The 20,278-nt window shown below is 39.9% G+C and overlaps 1 protein-coding gene across 2 annotated transcripts in view; it reads left to right on the forward strand.

The window, feature by feature from the left end:
- Nucleotides 1–20,278, forward strand: part of DNAJC1 (DnaJ heat shock protein family (Hsp40) member C1) — a 224,887-nt gene that overhangs the window by 188,902 nt on the left and 15,707 nt on the right. The window contains exon 11 of one of the 2 annotated variants that reach the window (XM_079770627.1): nucleotides 1,722–3,490. The exons of the other annotated variant lie outside the window; for it this stretch is intronic. Coding sequence (XP_079626753.1) covers nucleotides 1,722–1,938 — 217 coding nt within the window. The 3' untranslated portion in view covers nucleotides 1,939–3,490. Of the gene's footprint in view, nucleotides 1–1,721; nucleotides 3,491–20,278 lie in introns of those variants that run through there. 2 annotated transcript variants of the gene reach the window in all.

Raw genomic sequence — 20,278 nt, forward strand, 5'->3', positions numbered from 1 at the left:
TACCTATTGGGGGGAATTTATGTGCCATGGCAGTTGTTTCAAAAATATATCTGGATTATTCAATAGAAAATAAACTGTATGGTTTATCAGTGAACTAAATATGTAGTAATTATTTTGGCAAATATATTGCTACAACTTCTTAGAGTCAGACTAGTCCTACACAAGGTGTAAAGATGACAAGGATGGTCTTTTTAATTGTCTGTCTTCATTCACCCTTGCTGTCTTCTTAACCAGGCTTCTTGCTCTAGTAGATCTCCGGATCTCAGCCTGCTCACACATTCCTCTCCTTCCCTTCTTCCCTCACACTCTCAACCCCAGGACCTTAAAGATATTTAAATTTTAGAAAGGAATGGGTTCTTTATTCCATCTTTGCTAGATAAGTCACTAATGGATCTAATAACCAATTTTCAATATGATATTAATAGAAAATAATTTACTGTATTACCAAATACACACACATACACATGGATTTTAATAGAAGCCTTTTTTTTTAAGTTAGATTACAAGTGATACTTTTGTGTGTGTGTGTGTGTGTGTGTGTGTGTGTGTGTGTGTGTGTGTGTGTTGAATTTAGAGGGAGAGAAAGGGGGAGGGAGAGAGAGAAAGAAAGAGAAACATTGATTGGTTGCCTCCTGTATGCACCCTGACCTCACTCGGACACAGGGACTGAACCCACAATCTGGGTATGTGCCCTGACCAGGAATCAAACCAGCAAACCTTTCCATGCACAGGATGACACTCAACCAACTGAGCAACACCGGCCAGGGCAAGCCTTCAGTTTCTTATCCCAAGTATATGAATGATGGGTGTGAGAATTTCAGGCAATTTGACTGCCTGTTTGAAGAAAAGAGAAGGCAGAGCATTATTTTGAGGAAAATAGGACCTTTTTGGTGTCCATGGGGAAAACTACATAATTAATTGCTTAATTTGTTCATTGGCCTCATTAGAATTTTGCTATTATATGATTTCTGGGCCAGAGGTTTATAGATTTGCATTCCATGTCACCATTTCTGACTCAGCATTGAGCAAAATCATAGGACAAGGATTATAAAAGGTATTCACTACGTGAGCATAACACTGCAAGAGTCAGTTAAAAGGTCAAACCAACATTTTCCTTTTTTAACTTTTTTTTTATTTTTAGAAAGAGGGGGAGGGAGATGTGAGATGGCCTGCCTCCTTCATGCCCCTAGAGCCCCAACCCTGGCGTGGCCCTGACCTGTCCAACGACGCTTCGGTGCACTGGACAACACCCAGCCAACGGGGCCGCTCGGCAGGGCAGAAGAACATTTTTATATTTAACTACTCTTAAGTGATAATATTGATTATTGCATCTTCTATTTTCATAGTATTTTACATTTTTCAAGACATTTTACTTGATCTTCACAACAGCATTGTGAGGTAGATTAGGCAACCATTTTACAGTTGAGTAAACTGCTCCTAAGATATTTGTTCAAGGTGACACAACAATCAGTGTTGGGACACCAGATATTTTGATTCCTCCTCTAATATGTTCTTAGCACTACTTAATGCTGTTTTATTGCTGTGGATATGAAAAACACTTTAAATGTGTCTAGAGACTTTTTTTAGAATTTTTTTTTTTGTAAAACTGTGTTTATAGAAAAAAAAGGAACTTTAAAAAGTACACTGAAGTAAAAAAAAAAGTTATAATCAATCACAATAAAAAATGACTCCTGTAAACATTTTATTATATACCATTTTAGACTCGAGTTCTCCTATGGGCATATGACTAGACAATTTCCACCGTGTCAGTCTGTATCCTGCCCTTTGCATGTTGCTGTGAAACTGGAGCTCCTTCCTGTGAAAGAGCCTCAGCATTTTTCTGAACCCTTACATAATGCGCCATGTTGTCTGGATGTAAGTAAGGAGCATCCTACTGATTGTCATTTAAATTGCTTCCTTTTTTTGCTGTTTTCCTGAGAGGTCTGTTTTGTGGGGTATTTTTTTCATTCATCTTTCCACTTCTACCCATTTTCTTACCTTGTATCCTAGAATTGGAGCTGCTTGGTTCAAGAATATGGACGTTTTCAGAACCTTTGATGTCTCTAAAACTGGCCCCCAGGGAGGTAGTAATAATATACTGTGGTGCCACTTTAGCACATGAGAGGCCCCTTCCTCAGTGTCCCATCAACACTGAACATCCTTTTTTGTTTTTCATCATTGCTTGTCAAATAAGTGAAAAGTGCTATGGACTGATTTTGTAACTTGCCTCCTTACTTACTGGTCTTATTTCAAAAACAGTTTGTGTTAATTCATTAGAATTTTAGGATAGTTCTATTGTCTACAAATAATTTGCCATTTTCTTTATATTTTATTTGACTGCATTAGCTAGCAATTCCAGAGAAATGTTGTATTACAGTAATAGTAGTTAGTGTAGACATTTTTGCTCAACATCTTAAGAAAACCTAATGTTTGGCCAGTAAATTTAATATTATTCATTGATATCAGTGTTATATTATTATACCAGGGATATTTCCCCTTTAATTTTTCCAATTCTAATTTATTATAGTTGTATTCAGAAATAGAGGTGAAATTTAATAAAGTTTTTTTTTTTTTTTTTACATATATTTTTATTGATTTTAGGAAGGGAGAGGGAGAGATAGAAACATCAATGATGAGAGCGAATCATCTATCAGCAGCCTCCTGCATGCCCCTTACCGGGGATCGAGCCAGAAACCCAGGCATGTGCCCTGACTAGGAATCGAACCATGACCTCCTGGTTCATATGTCCACTACGGTCAATCACTGAGCCACGCTGGCCAGGCTAACAAAAGTTTTTTTAAAACATCTCTTGACATGTTCATATAATTTTTCTCAGATGAACAAGTGAGAATAAATATATTGCCAAGGTCCCTTTGTATTTCCGAGATAAACTTTACTTGGTCATATAATATTATTCTTTGAATAAATAACTGGTTTTGATTTGTTAATTTACTAGGGTTTTTGCATTTGTATATTTAAGAATATTATAGAGGTTTTGCTATTTTATTAATTGGATATATTTATCCTGTCTTATGTGATTTTGTTCAATGCTGAGATAGAAATGATGACATGGAATGCAAATCTATAAACCTCTGACACAGAAATCATATAATATATAGCAAAACTCTATCCAGGCCAATGGACAGGTTAGCAATTAATTATGTACTTTCCCCTGATGGGCACCATTCCTACTAAAATGAAGTAGAATGACTGAAAGTTATAATGAAAATCTCCTAGAGAGCCAAATAAAAAGACAAGTAATTTTAAAATATTATAGAAACGATAAGAATCAGTTCAAGAGGTCTGAATCTGATTAAGAGTTTCAGTGAGACAGACAGGGAAAACAGACACAAGAAAATTATTCAGGAAATAATATAATAGCCCTGGCCAGTATGGTTCAGTTGGATATCGACCTGTGCACCAAAAGGATGCCAGGTTGATTACCAACCAGTCAAGGCACATGCCAGATTGCAGGTTCCATCACAATATGGGGTGCGCAGGAGGCAGTTGATCATTATTTCACTCTCACATCACTGTTTTTCTCTCCCTCTCCCTTCCTCTCTCTAAAATCAATAAAAAATATTTTTTAAAATAAATTCAATAAATAATACAGTGAAGATTTTGAGGCAGGAACACCTGAAAACAAATTTTAAGAACCTTCCAAGTCAAGTAGGATACATGGAAAAGGTGCTTGGAAAATGTATCAACACTGAGACTATGTAGATCTTTAAAGCTTCTAGAGAGAAGAAACCTCCAAAGGAAGGCAAATCATAGTGACATCAGATTGCTCAGCAACAAGGAGAAAGGAATAATGTCTTCATAGTTCTGAAGGAAAATGGTTCTGAATCTAGAACAGACCAAGTGTGATGGTAAATACATGGGACAAAGACTCATAGTCTTTCTTAAAACGTCTCCTGAGATTAAAGTGCAGCAAAAGAGAGAAATGTTAAAAAGAAAAGGAAAAATACATAGATACCAAGGAGTCTATGCCCAATAAACAGAAACTCCAAGACTCCACAGTAATATAGCCAACCACTAGCCCAGTAAGTCCATGGTGAAATACAAGAATGAAGGACTGTGTGAGAGCAACCCTGGGAGACACGAAGATTTCATATCCTAGATAATATGGCTGAGAACTTGCAAAATGTTTTATATATGAAAAAAGCCAACTAGAAACTACATAAACAACAGAAAACCATACACACACAAAAAAAGGCGTAGTGCAAATTTAAGTACACTAAAAAGTAGAGCAAAAAAACTTGATAGCGAGAACATTCTCTTTTGAACAACACAAGAAATGTGATCACAGCATAGTACTTGTCTCTAAGGTGAGTAATGTTGATCAGATCATAATTATATAAGACCTTACATTATGACTTTTATTTCAAATATTTTATGTTTTCAGAAGATTTTTCAATTTTTAAAAAACTGTGTAAGACTAAAACAAGTAGTTCACCAAAATATGTTCTTTCCTTGTCTAGTACTAGATTTGTAGTCAAGCACATATTGCCCAGCAACACTGCACTTGCAAGCACTGCCCTCACTCCCAAGCTCTGTTGTGGCCAGAGGAGCATGATTGAAGTGATGTGTGTTCACAGGAGCTCTTATTTACTTTTCCCTGCCTCTAAGGTGGAATACCAGTTTGCCTGCAACTAAGCTGCAATCATGCGGCCAAAAACAGTTGCCCTAAAGGATGGTGGAGAAGCATGATGGGGAGAACCTAAATGCATGGAGTAGAAGAAAAACTTTAGAATACTGACAAGTGCTATGAAGAAAAATAAAGCAGAATATGAGGTTAGAAACTAAAGGGAGTTGCGATTTTTAAAAGTGTTCTAAAAGGAGTCCTCTCTAAGAGGGAATACAAAGTAAGTAAGAGAGCAAGTTTGAGAAAGAGCATTACAAGTAGAGGAAACAGCCCTTACTCTGGCTTTGAGGTAAGAGCATGCTTGGGATGTGCACAGTCCAGCAAAGCGGTCAACGTGACTGATAAGGAGTGCGTAGGAGGGGATTACAGATGAGACCAATGGTAGTGGAGGACCAGACCAAATAGGACCTCATTGGCCAAGATAAACATGCTGGATTTTATTCTGAGTGAGATGGAACGCATTGGAAGATGTGGAGCAAAGGAGAATCACTCGCCGGGTCATGGGCACTTCTGAGGCTGAGACCCTGAGGCTATAGGTGGGGGGGGGGGATCACTCCATGGGGGCATAGGCGCTTTCAGGGCTGAGACCCCAGGCTGCCGCTGGGAGGGGATCGCTCCGTGGGGGTGCGGGCGCCTCCCAGACTGAGACCCCAAGCTGCCGCTGGGAGGGGATTGCTCCATGGGTGTGCAGGCGTCTCCAAGGCTGACCTCAGGCTGCCGCTGGGAGGGGATTGCTCCATGGGTGTGCAGGCGTCTCCAAGGCTGACCTCAGGCTGCCGCTGGGAGGGGATCACTCCATGGGGGTATGGGCGCTTCCAAGGCTAAGACCCGAGGCTGCAGGTGTGTGTGTGTGGGATCACTCCGTGGGGAGTGAATTTGTTTTTGTTTTTTATGAAGTGTCAGGAGGGCCTCTGGGCAGCATTCCTCCAGGCCGCTTACGCTGCCGGCTCTCAGCGGCAGCCCTCCCTGGGACTGGGGGACTCCGGCAGGGCCATCTTGTGGCTATGGGTGCCGCCATTTTGTCATGGAGTGATGGTTAATTTGCATATTACTATTTTATTAGATGGTATGAAGGTTCCAGTTTATCTGTATCCTCCCTCACTAACACTTGATTTTTTCTTGTTACGGTCAAGTTCATTTTTTATTTTTTGCATATGGATATCCAGTTGTCTTAAAACCACCTGTTAATAGGCTATTCTTTCTACCATCAAATTGTCTTGGTACTTTTCACAAAAAAGTCAATTGGCCATAATGTAAAGATTTATTTATGTACTCTCAATTCTATTCAATTGATCTGTATGCCTATCCTGAAAACACCACACTGTCCAGATTACTATAGCCTTATGGTAAATGTTTAAATTGGACAGTACAAGTCTTTCCAAATTTTTTCTTTAACAAAATAATTTGGCTGTCTTTATCAGTTTCTATGAAAGATCTCTTTAATGGGGATTGCATTAAATACATAGATCAGTTGGGGAGGGAGAGGATTGCCATCTCAACAATTTTGAGTGTCTAAATCCATGAACATGAAATGTCTCTCCTTTTATTTAGAGCTTCTTTAATTTTTATGTTTGTTGTTTTTAGTATAAGTCTGGAACTTCCTAAACTTCTTAGTATCAGTCTTTTTGAGGCTATTGTGAAGGAACCCTTTTCTTAATTACACATTCAGATTGTCCATTGCTAATATGTGGAAATACAACAGATTTTTGCATTAGTCTTGTATCCTGTGACTTTGCTAAATGATAATAGTTTAATAGTTCTGTGGGTATAGGACTCCTTAGATCTGTAATTTTCAGGAGACTCATACGTGGAAAATCTAGAGGCATACAAATGTTAGATGATGCCCTAACCGGTTTGGCTCAGTGGATAGAGCGTTGGCCTGCAGACTCAAGGGTCCCAGGTTTGATTCTGGTCAAGGGCATGTACCTTGGTTGTGGGCACATACCCAGTAGGGAGTGTGCAGGAGGCAGCTGATCGATGTTTCTCTCTCATCGATGTTTCTAACTATCCCTCTCCCTTCCTCTCTGTTAAAAATCAATATAATAAATTTTAAAAATGTTAGATGATGTGCGTGAATTTACATAGTGAGCCACTTACATTACATTCTAGAACTGCTGTTTCCCCTTATCCTTGTCATATTGTTGTAACCCAGATTTTAAAAGGACCCTCCTTGCCTCTCAGAGAACTAAGATTAACTGTCCAAGACCACCAACAATTCCACTTGGTGTGAAAGTCTGAACGTCTTCCCAGGGCTTATATTCACTCTTCTTCCCCCAGATACCTGCATCCTAGTGCTCCCTCTTTGTACAGTACTACACTGAGTTTCTCAGAAAGAATCCACTCATACAGAAGCATTAATGAAGCAATCCAAAACAACTCCCTAGATCAGATGGACTTAATCGACATCTTCAGAATATTTCACCCCAAAACTACAGAATATACATTCTTCTCAAGTGCACATGAGGCATTTTTGAAGATAGACCATATATTGGGACATAGGCAAAGTCTCTTCAAGTTCAAGAATCATTGAATCATATCAAGCATCTTCTCAGATCACAATGGCATAATATTAGAAATAAACTACAATAAAAATTCAAACACTTGGAGGTTAAATAGCATGTTACTAAACAAAGATTGCGTTACCAAAGAGATCAAAGAAGAAATAAAAAACATCCTGGAAACAAATGACTATGAAAACACAACAATCCAAAATCTATGGGACACAATGAAAGCAGTCCTGAGAGGGAAGTTCATAGCATTACCGGCCTATCTCAAAAAGTAAATAAATAAGGAAAGAAAAAAGAAAAACTGGTAATAAATTATCTAACTCTACAATTTAACGAATTAGAAAGAGCAACAAGAAAAGCCCAGAGTGAGCGGAAAGAAGAAAATAATAAAGATCAGAGTGGAAATAAATGATATAGAGACCAAAAAATAATAATAATATAAAAGGTAAATAAAACCAAGAACTGGTTATTTGAAAGGATACACAAGATTGATGAACCTCTAACCAGGCTCACCACTAAGCAAAGAGAGAGGACACAAATAAAATCAGAAATGAAAAAGGCAAAATAACAACAGACCCCACGGAAATACAAAGGATTGTAAAAAAAAAAAAAAAATACTGTGGGACAACTCTATTTCAACAAACTGGTCAACTAGAAAAAATGGACATATTCCTACAAAAATACAACCTTCCAAAACTCAATCAGGAAAAAATAAAAAAATCTCAATAGGCTGATAACTATAGAGGAAATCGAAGCAGTCATCAGAAAACTTCTAGCAAACAAAAGCACTGGGCCAGACGGCTTCACAGGGATTTTACCAAACATTCAAGGAAGAACTAAAACCTATCCTCCTCAGACTATTCCAGAAAATTCAAGAGGAAGGAGCACTTCCAATCTCTTTCTATGATGCCAGCATTACCTTATCCCAAAACCAAATAAAGACACTACAAAGAAAGGGAATTACAGGCCAATATTTCTGGTGAACATAGATGCTAAAATCCTAGCAAATAGGATCCAGCATTACATTACAAAGATCATACACCATGACCAAATGGGATTTATTCTGGGCATGCAAGGATGATACAATATCCGCAAATCAATAAATGTGATATATCACATAAACAAATTGAGAGACAAAAATCACATAATCATATCAATTGATGCAGAAAAAGCTATGACAAAATCCAACATCCTTTCTTGATAAAAACTCAGCAAAGTGGGACTAGAAGGATCATGCCTTACACTGAGTGGCCAGATTATTATGTCCACCCCATCAGTACTTCGTTGGGCCACCTTTTGCCTTCAATACCATGGCAATTCTTGGCATTGACTCCACGAGATGTTGAAAGGTGATGCAAGGAATCTTACACCATGCCTGATGAATAGCACTGTCCAGTTCTGTGAGATTTGATGCTTGTGGAACCAGCTGCCTGATGGCTCTTTTAACTTCATCCCACAAATGCTCAATTGCATTGAGATCTGGTGATGGTGGGGGCCAACTAAGCAAGATAAAGTCTCCCTCAGGTTCTTGAAACCACTACTGCACAATACGAACACCGTGGCATGGCGCATTGTCTTGTTGGAAGAAGCCATCTCCATTGGGTTACGCCATCAACATGCTAGGATGAACTTGATCAGCAACAATACTTAGGTATGTTTTGTTATTCAGACGTTGTTCCACACGAATTAAAGGGCCCAAATCGTGCCAGGAAAACATGCCCTAAGTCATAACACTGCCCCCACCAGCTTGAAGGGTTGTACTCATGCATGTGGGGTGCATGCTTTCATGCTGTTTCCGTCAAATTCTCACTCTGCCATCTGCATGATGCAACTGGAAACGTGATTCATCAGACCACATGACTTTTTTCCAATGCTCGACTGTCCAATCCTTGTGTTCCTGTGCGAATTGGAGACGTTTTATCTTGGTAACTGCAGACAGCAAAGGTGTTTTAACAGGCCTTCGGCTTCCATATACCATACGATGCAGTGTATGGCTAATTTGCCTACAAATGTCAGGTGGTCATAATAATCTGGCCACTCAGTGTATATGACAAACCTACAGCTAACATCATACTCAATGGGCAAAAACTAAAACCATTTCCCCTAAGAACTGGAACAAGACAGGATGCCCACTCTCACCACTCCTGTTTGACATAGTACTGGAAGTGCTAACCAAAGCAATAAGATATATAAGAAGAAATAAAACTGTCATTATTCATAGATGACATGACATTGTACGTAGAAAACCCTAAAGACTCCATCAAAAAACTACTAGATTTAATAAATGAATTTGGCAATGTAGCAGGATACAAAATACCCAGAAATCTGTGGCCTTTCTATACACCAAAAATGAACTCACAGAAAGAGAAACAATGAAAACAATCCCATGTACCATTGCACCAAAAAAATTAAGATACCTAGGAATAAACTTAAGTAAGGAGGTAAAAGACCTGTACTCAGAAAACTACAGGACATTGAAAAAAAGCAATGGAGGAAGACATAAACAAATGGAAGAATATATGGTGTTCATGGATTGGTAGAATCAACATCATTAAAATGTCCATACTACCCAAAGCAATCTATAGATTCAATGAAATCCCCATTAAAATACCAATGGCATATTTCAAAGGTCTAGAACAAACTCTCCAAAAATTCATATGGAATTAAAAAAGACCTTGAATAGCTGCAGCAATCTTGAGAAATAAGAACAAAGTTGGAGCGGTCACAATACCAGGTACCAAGCTTATTACAAAGCCACTGTTCTCAAAATGCCTGGTACTGGCATAAGAACAGACATATAGACCAATGGAACAGAACAGAGAACACAGAAATCGACCCAAGCCATTATGCTCAATTAATATTTGACAAAGGAGGCAAGAGCATACAGTGGAATCAAGACAGTCTCTTCAATAAATGGTGTTGGGAAAATTGGACAGATACATGCAAAAAAAAAATGAAACTAGACCACCAACTGACACCATACACAAAAATAAACTCAAAATGGATAAAGGACTTAAACATAAGACGGGAAACCATAAAAATCTTTTGAAGATAGACATATCTCATAGCAATGTCTTTACCAATACATCCCTAGGACAATGGAAACTAAGAAAAAAATAAACAAATGGGACTACGTCAAAATAAAAAGCTTCTGCACAGCAAAAGAAACCCATTAACAAAACAAGAAGAAAGCCCACTGCATGGGAGAACATATTTGCCAACGTTATATCCAATAAGGGCCTAATCTCCAAAATTTATAGGGAACTCAAACATCTTAACAAAAGGAAGATAAACAATCCAATAAAAAAAAAATAGGCAAAGGACACTTTTTTAAAAGTAGACATATAGAAGGTCAAGAGACATATGAAGACATGCTCAAAGTTGCTAATCATCTGAGAGATGCAAATCAAAACAACAACGAGATACCATTTCACACCTGTCAGAATGGCTATCATCAACAAACAACAAGTGCTGGCGAGGATGTGGAGAAAAAGGAACCCTCCTGCACTGCTGGTGGGAATGCAGACTGGTGCAACCACTGTGGAAGACAGTATGGAGTTTCCTCAACAAATTAAAAATGGAACTCCCATTTGACCCAGTAAACCCACTTCTAGGAATATATCCCAAGAAATCAGTAATACCAATCAGAACGGCCATATGCACCCCTATGTTCATAGCAGTGCAATAGCTAAGATTAGGAAACAGCCAAAGTGCCCATCAGCAGATGAGTGGATTAAAAAATCCTGGTACTTCTACACAATGGAATACTACACTGCTGTAAAAAAGAAAAAACCTCTTACCATTTGCAACAACATGGATGGACCTGGAGAGCATTATGCTAAGCGAAATAAGCCAGTCAGAGGAAGATAAATATCATATAATCTCACTCATTTGTGGAATATGATGTATAACAAACTGATGAACAAAAATAGAACCAGAGAAATAAACGCATCAAATAGACCGTCAAACTTCAGAGAGAAGGTAGGGAGGGTAAGAGATCAACGAAAGGACTTGTATACATGCATATAAGCATAACCAATGGACATAGACACTAGGGGGGTGAGGGCATGTGCTGGGAGGTGGGGTGGCCAGGGAGAGGTCAATGGGGGGAAAAGGAGACATAATACTATCTACATATATAAAACCCTAACATTCAAATAGACCAAACGACAGAATGACTGAACGGCGGAACAACCGAACAACCGGTCATTATGATGTGTGCTGACCACCAGGGGGCGCGCGGAACATGGTAGGCGTTGGCAGCAGGCGGCAGAGCGCAGAACATGGTGGGCATCAGCTGTGGCAGGATGGTGGAGCAGGTGAGCGGGGGCGCCAGTCGCTGTCATCAGGGCGAGCCTCAGGTGGTTACTGAAAATTCTTTGCTCCTCCGCGCCGCGGTCCCACCTGGCACTCGCACCTGCTGCTGGCGCCGGAGCCCCTGCTCCCACCCGCTGCCAGTGCCTGGTGCCAGCCCTGTTCACTTGGCGCTGTCAGCAAGTGCGACCAGCAGCTGCCGGGTCCTGATGGCCCCTCAGGGCTTCTCCACCTCCCCCTGCGCCTGTGACAGCCCCACTCGCACCCACTGCCAGCACCAAAGCCACCGTTTGCACCCAGTCCCGGCCCCACTCGCACCCGTAGGTGGCACCCAGTGCCAGTCCTGATCTCTCGGCGCTGTCAGCGGGTGCGAGTGGCAGCTGCTGGCCCCAATCACCCCTGAGGGCTTCTCCACCTCCCCCTGCTCCTGAGGGGCAATCAGGGCAGCAGCTGCCGCTTGCACCCACTGAAGGCACCGGCCCCACTCACACCCACTGCTGGGGCCGGCCCCAATTGCTCTGCGACGTCAGTGGGAGCAGCAGGAGCAGGGCTGCCGGCAGAGAGGGGACTGGGGGATGCAGCTGTAAGGGCCAGGCAGGGATGTGGAGGTTGAGCTGAGACCCGCCCCTGTGCCCACTGCAGCCTTGTGGCCCACAGTTCCTTTCAAGGTGCACAAATTCAGGCACTGGGCCCTTAATGTGTAATACTTTAGACAATAAAGATTTTTTTAAAAACATTAACGGGCAGGGGTGGATCTACATTAAATGGAACCTGAAGCTCACACTATGAACAACATTCCTAGTGGGTATTTTCTAGGGGGAAGGGAGGAACACCCTCTAACAAGAAACCTAAAAATCCATACCAGCCTTTACTGTTGCACAGTGCCCTCTTGGTCATGCCATTTCCACTTGCTTTTCTCCTTTATCCTTATCTCCTTTATGGCTTTGTTCCTCCTCTTCTGTCTTCCATTTACCCTCACTCTCTCTTTCAGATAACCCTCAACCTATGCTCCAAATTCTTTTATTTGTACTGCAGAGCAGCTTGCTCCTTCCTCTGAAGTCTAGGTGGCAGCTGGCACCTCGGTCCAGGAGGGCATTGGGAGTATTGAACCTCTACTTGAAACACTTGCCAGACTTGTCTCTTCAACAAAGACAGCTTTATTTCTCAGAGGGATTCTAGAGCCATCTATTCATGTTTTTCCTGCCTAAAGCCCCCTGTCTCAGGCCCTTGTCCTCCTCATGTCTGGTTCAGTTGTCTTCTTCCTCAGAGGGCACAGCTTAAGGAGGAGCAAACAGTAGTGGAGAGAGAGGAGCATGGTACCCACCTACCCTGCTGGATTCTTGGAATCCTTGCACATCATTAGGGTGACATAGCACAGAGATCTATCCAGCACACATTGGAGAAACTGAAGTACAGAAGGTTTTCAGAGGTGCTGGCCGAAGGGGGATAAATTTGAAGTCAGGTATTGAATGTCCCAGGACTCTGCCAGTAAAGTGGCTGTCTTCCTGAGCAGCTTTGTAAGCAGTTTCTCTCCCCTATGGCCTTTGAATATTTGAACCACAGAAACATTCAAGGTCTGATTAAACTCTTTATTGAACATTTGTTCATCTTCAGTGACTCACTCAAGGAAAACATACTTGGCAGGTTACATGAAAACTTTTCTTTATATCTCCCATTTAACATTCTTTTTTTTTTTTTTTTTCTGGACCCCACTTAGTGTCATGTATTGCTAAGATACTGAGTTTGTATTTTATACTCATTCATCAGAACCCTGTAGCTTTCCCCAAGAAGAGACTATCTACTTTAAGGTTAGATCTAATTTATTAGTTACAATAATGTGCACTTTGAATACTAAGAATGATTTTATTTGTGAGGGAACTGGTTTAACTCAAAGTATCATCTATAGTCTGGTAATAGCATCATACTTTATAGTTAGGACTTCCGTAACTCCTTTTTATGTATAGCTTAGAGATGTAGCAAGTCAATAGACTGGTAACTCTTGAACAGATGCTAATAATTGTCAGTGTAATTTAAAATTGCTTCTTTGTGCTAAAAAATTTGGTAAACCATTTTTTAAAAAGGAAGATGGGTGAATACATTATGTTGGACTGTTAAGATATCTCCCTGATGGACTAACAATATCTGCAGAACTACACTATTATCTGCTAGCAAAAATTATTTTCTCCTAATAAATGGCCATTTAAATCACTGATAAGAGGTAATCAGGAAGTTAGTGGAAGTCCCTCTTTTTTAATGGTTAGGATGAACACTATTGTTATTTCTTGTATTTTTTCTATCCAGACAGAGAATCCAGAGAAATTTTTAAAGACATTGAAGAAATAATAAAAATGAACAAAAATGCTTTCTAGCAGTTGGAAACGCTTTTCAGCTGGTTTATTAATGTTCAGGTAACAGAGTGCCATGTTCTTGTTACTCCAGTTTTTGGTTATATGAGTGTTAAATTCAAACAGAAAGTTGGCCAAAATTAAATACAAATGAGTGAAAATAATGAACTTAACAGTTACGTAATTTTTATTTTAAGAGAAACACTTATGATATCAAATCAGTCCGAACTTGAAAAATATGAGTTGAGGTCATTACTAGTAGTCAACATTTATTTTCTGAGTTATCTGAGGATGCCAGGTATTTGAGCATACATTTTATATAGATCACAAATGGGAAAATTCTTCCATATATTAAGTGGAAATGTGCCACCATGTAACTAGTCACTGCTCCTAACTCGACTCTATGGAATATAACTTTCATTTTTCTAATTTAACCCTTTGCACTCGCTTGCTTTTTTCTCGATTCCTTTATTCTACTCGGGATTTAATTTTTTAAATACCCCAGATTTTACAAAGCGCGGCAGTAGAATAAAAAACTGGAGTTTCTTTTCATACAAACTTATTTATTTGGATTTTTTTTATTTCAAATTATTGATACATTCAAAGAGTATAAAAAGAGCTGCTACCGATGCTAACCGTGTCAAGTCACACACTACATCCGAGTGCAAAAGGTTAATATTCTGTAAGGAACAAAACTCATTTTAGATTTCTTTTCATTCACTCAACCCTAACCCATATTCCTAGATGAAATCATAGGGTCCCTATGAGTTTTAAAGATAAGATTAGGTATAATTGTATTAAGAAGGAGGATTATAAAGTACTAGAGGCCTGGTGCATGGCATTTGTGCACAACGGGGGGTGGGGGGGGTGTCCCCTTTCACAGTCTGGAAATGTCCAACTGATGGCTTAAGCTATCATTCGGACATTCTTAGCGCTGCCGTGGAGGCGGGCCGCTATGCTCGCCAGCCATCAGCCTGGCTTGTGGCTGAGTGGCACCCCCCTGTGGGAGCTCACCGACCACCAGGGGGCAGCTCCTGCATTGAGCATCTGTCCCCTGGTGTTTATTGCGCATCATAGCGCCCGGTCATTCCACCATTTGGTCGATTTGCATATTACCCTTCTATTATATAGGATTTATTATATAGGATTTTCTGCTTTGACTAAGAACATGAAACAAATTTCCCCACAATTCCACAATCCATGTGAGTGTTAATACACATGTAGATCCAATGCTATCCAAAACCTATCCAAGCTGGTAGCCCATAATAACTTTCTTTTACTTTGCATTTTTAATAATATGCTGCTGCTGCTGCTATTTCTTGATTTTTAAGTTTTAGACATTTTATCTTTGGATTCTTAGTTGAAGATGACAAATGATCTTTTTCAGCACCCACAAACACTTCCCATTCCTTTACAATATAGACATAGTACCAATTTTAGCTTTAAAAGTTTAGTACTTACATTTTTATGACTATATAAATATTATTCACAGCCAAGCCACAAGGTATATTATTATAACATTTTCTTTCTTATACAATCTTTTGTTTTTCTTGGTATAATTATCTCTTTCTTGGTTTGCTTGGAGTTTCTAAGAATTAATCACTACTTCTTTTCCTTTTTTTTCTTTTCTTTTTTTTGGGGGGCGGAGTGGGGGGTCATGGGTAATCCTCACCCCAGGATATTTTTCCAATGATTTTTTTAGAGAGAGTAGAAGAGAGAGGGAAAGACAGAGAGAAACATCAATGCGTGAGAAACACATTGATTGGTTGCCTCCTGCCTGAGCCCCGACCAGGGCCCAGGCCAGGGAGGAGCCTGAAACCAAGGTACGTGCCCTTGACCAGAATTGAACCCGGGACCCTTCAGTCAGCTCTATCCACTGAGCAAAACCAGCCAGGGCAATCACTACTTCTTCAACTGAAGTATTAATTTCTAATTCTCCAACTAAACATAATTTCACACAACAGTTTGATCAGTTCTGCTTTTTTTGTTTTTGTTTTTTTAATTTTCTTGCAGACATTCCTTATGGAGCTTACTGTCCTGCTGCTCCAGTCTGAACTGGAGCTTTCTAGCTCTCCTGCACAAATGGCTGTCCTGGGACTCCTTCATTAGCATCCTAAGGATTCTCTTTCCCTTTCTCGTGTGCTGGATCCCTTGTTTCTTTATCCCATAAGTTCATCTTCTTAGATTCATTCTCATTTCTTATTTTTCTTCTTTTTTTTTTTTCCTTTTTAGAGAGAGGAAGGAAGAGGGAGGGAGAGAAACATACATCAGCTGCCTCCAGCACGCCCCTACACTGGGGATCAAGCCTGCAAACTCTGCATGTGCCCCAACTGGGAATTGAACCAGCAACCTTTTGGTGCATGGGAGGATGCTCAACCAACTGAGTCACACTGGCCAGGGCTCATTCTCATGTCTTGATGAAACACATCCAGTAGTTTCATGAGAAAAGCTATATGGAAGTTAAAATATAAGCTCTTGCCCATTTAAAAATCCATATTCTACTTTTATAGTTGATTGATGGCCTGGTTTGGTACAGAATTCTGAAAAACATTGCTCTGTTGTGTTTAGCTTCTAGTGTTGCTGTTGAGAAGACTTATGACACTCTAGTTCCTCTGTTCTCTGTTTCTGGAAGTTGGTTGTTTTGTCTTGGCTCCTGGTTATCATCTTAGAGACTTCTCTCAAATGTCTGGTGATCCTTGAATATATCCATTCCTACTTAGAAGGAGTACAAAAAAGCTGATTATCTGAATGGATGGAAGTTGTTGACATTGAGTTTCATTGTAGAATAAACAGGTTATGATCTGGTCTTTCACTGTAGAACTCGTAAATGTCACACATTTGTAGGGACTTTTTCTGGGGCTACTTCGGTTTCTCCAGAAAATATTCCAGGCTTGTGCCTCAGGGGTACCCATTTGGCATTTGGCAGCAAGCATTCTGAGTGCGCCATTTTTGCCCCCAGTTTGGAAGCATCTCCAGGAGGCCCGTAAGAATGATACCATGTTGTGAGGGGTGGCTTAGATGAAGCTGAATCCCCGAAAATAGAATGTGAGTTTCCTGACACACACTGTTAAAATATTCAGTGAAGAATCTGGCAATGCCATATTGGCTAATATCTTCCTTATTTTCTAGCAGCTGCACACTGCATCCTCCATGTACATGAGGACAGATCACTGAGCCATATACTCATATCAGGATTCAGTAACCTTTAACCAAGGTAGCTTCCAAACTTTATAGTTCTCAGGCTTCTGAAACCCAGGTCAACCGTTCTCTCCCTTGCCATGGCACCTACCAGCAGGAGGAGAGGTAGGAGGCAGAGAACTAGCCCATAATATTATTTGTCCAGACACTGAAGAAGAAAAGCCTGAACTCTGAGAGACCTGTGTAGGAATACATGCCTTGTCCCAAGAGAAAACTAGGATAAAAGTCCTAAATATAGCTTATCATGAAGTTACATTAAATCAAAGACCGTATCTTCTGCAATCACACATGATATAAAAACAGATTGACTAGCTCTAGCCAGTTTGCTCAGTGGATAGAGCGTCGGCCAGTGGACTCAGGGGTTCCAAGTTTGATTCCAGTCAAGGGAACATGCCCGGGTTGCGAGCTTGGTACCCAGTAGGGGGCATGCAGGAGGCAGCCGATCAATGATTCCCTCTCATCATTGATGTTTCTAGCTCTCTCTTCCTTTCCCTTCCTCTCTGAAATCAATAAAAATATATTTTTTAAAAAACAAAAGAGCTGAAACCGGTTTGGCTCAGTGGATAGAGCGTCGGTGTGCGGACTGAAAGGTCCCAGGTTCGATTCCGGTCAAGGGCATGTACATTGGTTGCGGGCACATCCCCGGTGGGGGTGTGCAGGAGGGCAGCTCGTCGATGTTTCTCTCTCATTGATGTTTCTAGCTCTCTATTCCTCTCCCTTCCTCTCTGTAAAAAAAAAAATCAATAAAATATTTTTTTTAAGTTATCTTAAAAAAACAAACAAACAAGAATGAGTAGATGAAAAATTCATTATGGAACATCTGAGAAAAATAACACTAAACATTTCAAAAGTAAATTGGCACCCATGGAATCAAAGTCATCTACATGTATAGGAGAGACCTAGATTTGGTGATGACCATGCTCACTGAAAGCTCATTTTCCTTCCTGAAGCAGCATGCTGTTATACTCAGAGACTCCCTGGCCATTGAGCTTTATATAAACTATCACTTATTTGGAAACTTCTTAAACTGCTCAGAATCTTAAATGATGTGCTAAAGATCCCAAACTTGCCCCCAAGAGAAATATGTTGCCATCATCGCCATATACATGTCTTCTCCTGAGACAGAAACTAGCAAAAAGAAGAAAAATTCTCAAGAAAAAAGGATCACTTGCCATTATCATTGTTATACCACCATATTATAGAACCAGGAGATGTGTACTTGGCAGTCACGCTAGAATGTTAAAGTAATTGTTGGACCACATAGAAGTGGAAAGTTGACCAATTTCTAATAAGTTGTAAGTTCCTTTGAAGTGGAAGAAAAGTATGGCTCAAGGATTAGTGTAGTGGCATCCCATTAAGTTTCAGTGTTTGACTCTGAGGATCTGAAGGATTCACATTATAGCGTCTATACCAGGGGACTTTTTAAACGGGGCCAGTTCACTGTCCCTCAGATCATTGGAGGGCCGGACTATAGTTTAAAAAAAACTATGAACAAATTCCTATGCACACTGCACATATCTTATTTTGAAGTAAAAAAACAAAACGGCAAAAGCACCCGCATGTGGCCCGCAGGCCGTAGTTTGAGGACGCCTGGTCTATACATTGTGTAGTAGACAGGCCAGATTGTGATACATACTATTCAGAATGTTCTATCAGTTCACATAATCACCAACCAGGTATTCTCAAAACAACTCAGGAGGAGCCCCTGTAGAATAAGAACAGATATCAAACACTGACCTCAGAAACTATTTCTTTAAAAGAACCACAATTTGATTGGATAAGTTTATAGAGCAATTTATGGTCCAAGATATTTTATAAATAATAGTATATCAACCCCAACCGTGTAGCTCAGCTGGTTGAGCATAGACCTATGAGCCATTCAATTGAGGTCATGGTTCAATTCCCAGTCAGGGCACGTGCCTGGATTGGGGGCTTGATCCCCAATGTGGGGTGTACAGGAGGCAGCCGATCATCATTGATATTTCTATCTCTTTCTCCCTCTCCCTCCCTGTCTGAAATCAATAAAAAATCTATATTTAGAAAAAAAAACTACAATGAGATACTACCTTACATCTGTTAGAGTGGCCATTATTAACAAGACAAGCAATAACAAGTGTTGGAGAGGTTGTGGAAAAAAGTGAACCCTCATTCACAGCTGGTGGGAATGTAGAATGGTACAACCACTATGGAAAGCAGTCTGGCAATTCCTCAAAAAATTAAGACTAGAGCTACCATACAACCCAACAATCCCACTTCTGGGTATATACCCCCAAAACTCAAAATCACATATTTGCAAAGATATCTGCACCCCTATGTTCATTGCAACATTATTCATGGTGACCAAAAAATGGAAACAACCAAAGTGTCCTGTGATAGAGGATTGGAAAAGAAGATGTGGTACATGTACACAATCAAATACTATCAGCCATAAGAAAGGATGAAATACTGCCATTTGCAACAACATGGATGGACCTTGAAAATACTATGCCAAATGAAATAAGTCAGAAAAAGCTAAGAACATATGATTTCACTCATATGTGGAATATAAAACTGAAACTCATGATCACAAAGAGCAGTGTGATGGTTGCCTGAGGAAACGAAGTCCTAATATATGGTGATGGGATAAGATTTGACTTTGGGTAGTGGGCACACAGTACAATATACAGATCTTGTAACATAGAAACTCACACCTCAAACGTATTGATCATATTAACCAATGTCACCCCAATAAATTATTAAAAAAGAAAAAAAAATAAGATACCTTGGAATGAACTTAACCAAGGAGGTAAAAGACCTATTCTCGGAAACTGTAGGACATTGAAAAAGGAAACAGGAAGATACAAGTGGAAGCATATACCACATTTATGGATTGGAAGAATTTACATCATTAAAATGTCCTTACTGCCCAAAGCAATCTATAGATTCAATGCAATTCCTATTAAAATACCAGCAGCATACTTCACAGATCTAGAACAAATGCTCCAAAATTTTATATGGCACCAAAAAGACCCTGAATAGCTGCAGCAATCTTGAGAAAAAAGAACAAAGTTGGAGGGATCACAGTACCCTATATCAGTTATATTACATGCCCTTGTAATCAAAACAGCCTGGTACTGTCACAAGAACAGGCATATAGATCAATGGAACAGAACAGAAATCAAACCATATCAATATGGTCAATTAATATTTGACAAAATAGGCAAGAACATACAACAGAGTAAAGACAGTGTATTCAATAACTGATGCTAGGAAAATTAGACAGGTACATG

Source organism: Cnephaeus nilssonii (genome assembly GCF_951640355.1).
Source record: "Cnephaeus nilssonii genome assembly, chromosome: 1".
Taxonomy (NCBI): Eukaryota; Metazoa; Chordata; class Mammalia; order Chiroptera; family Vespertilionidae; genus Cnephaeus; species Cnephaeus nilssonii.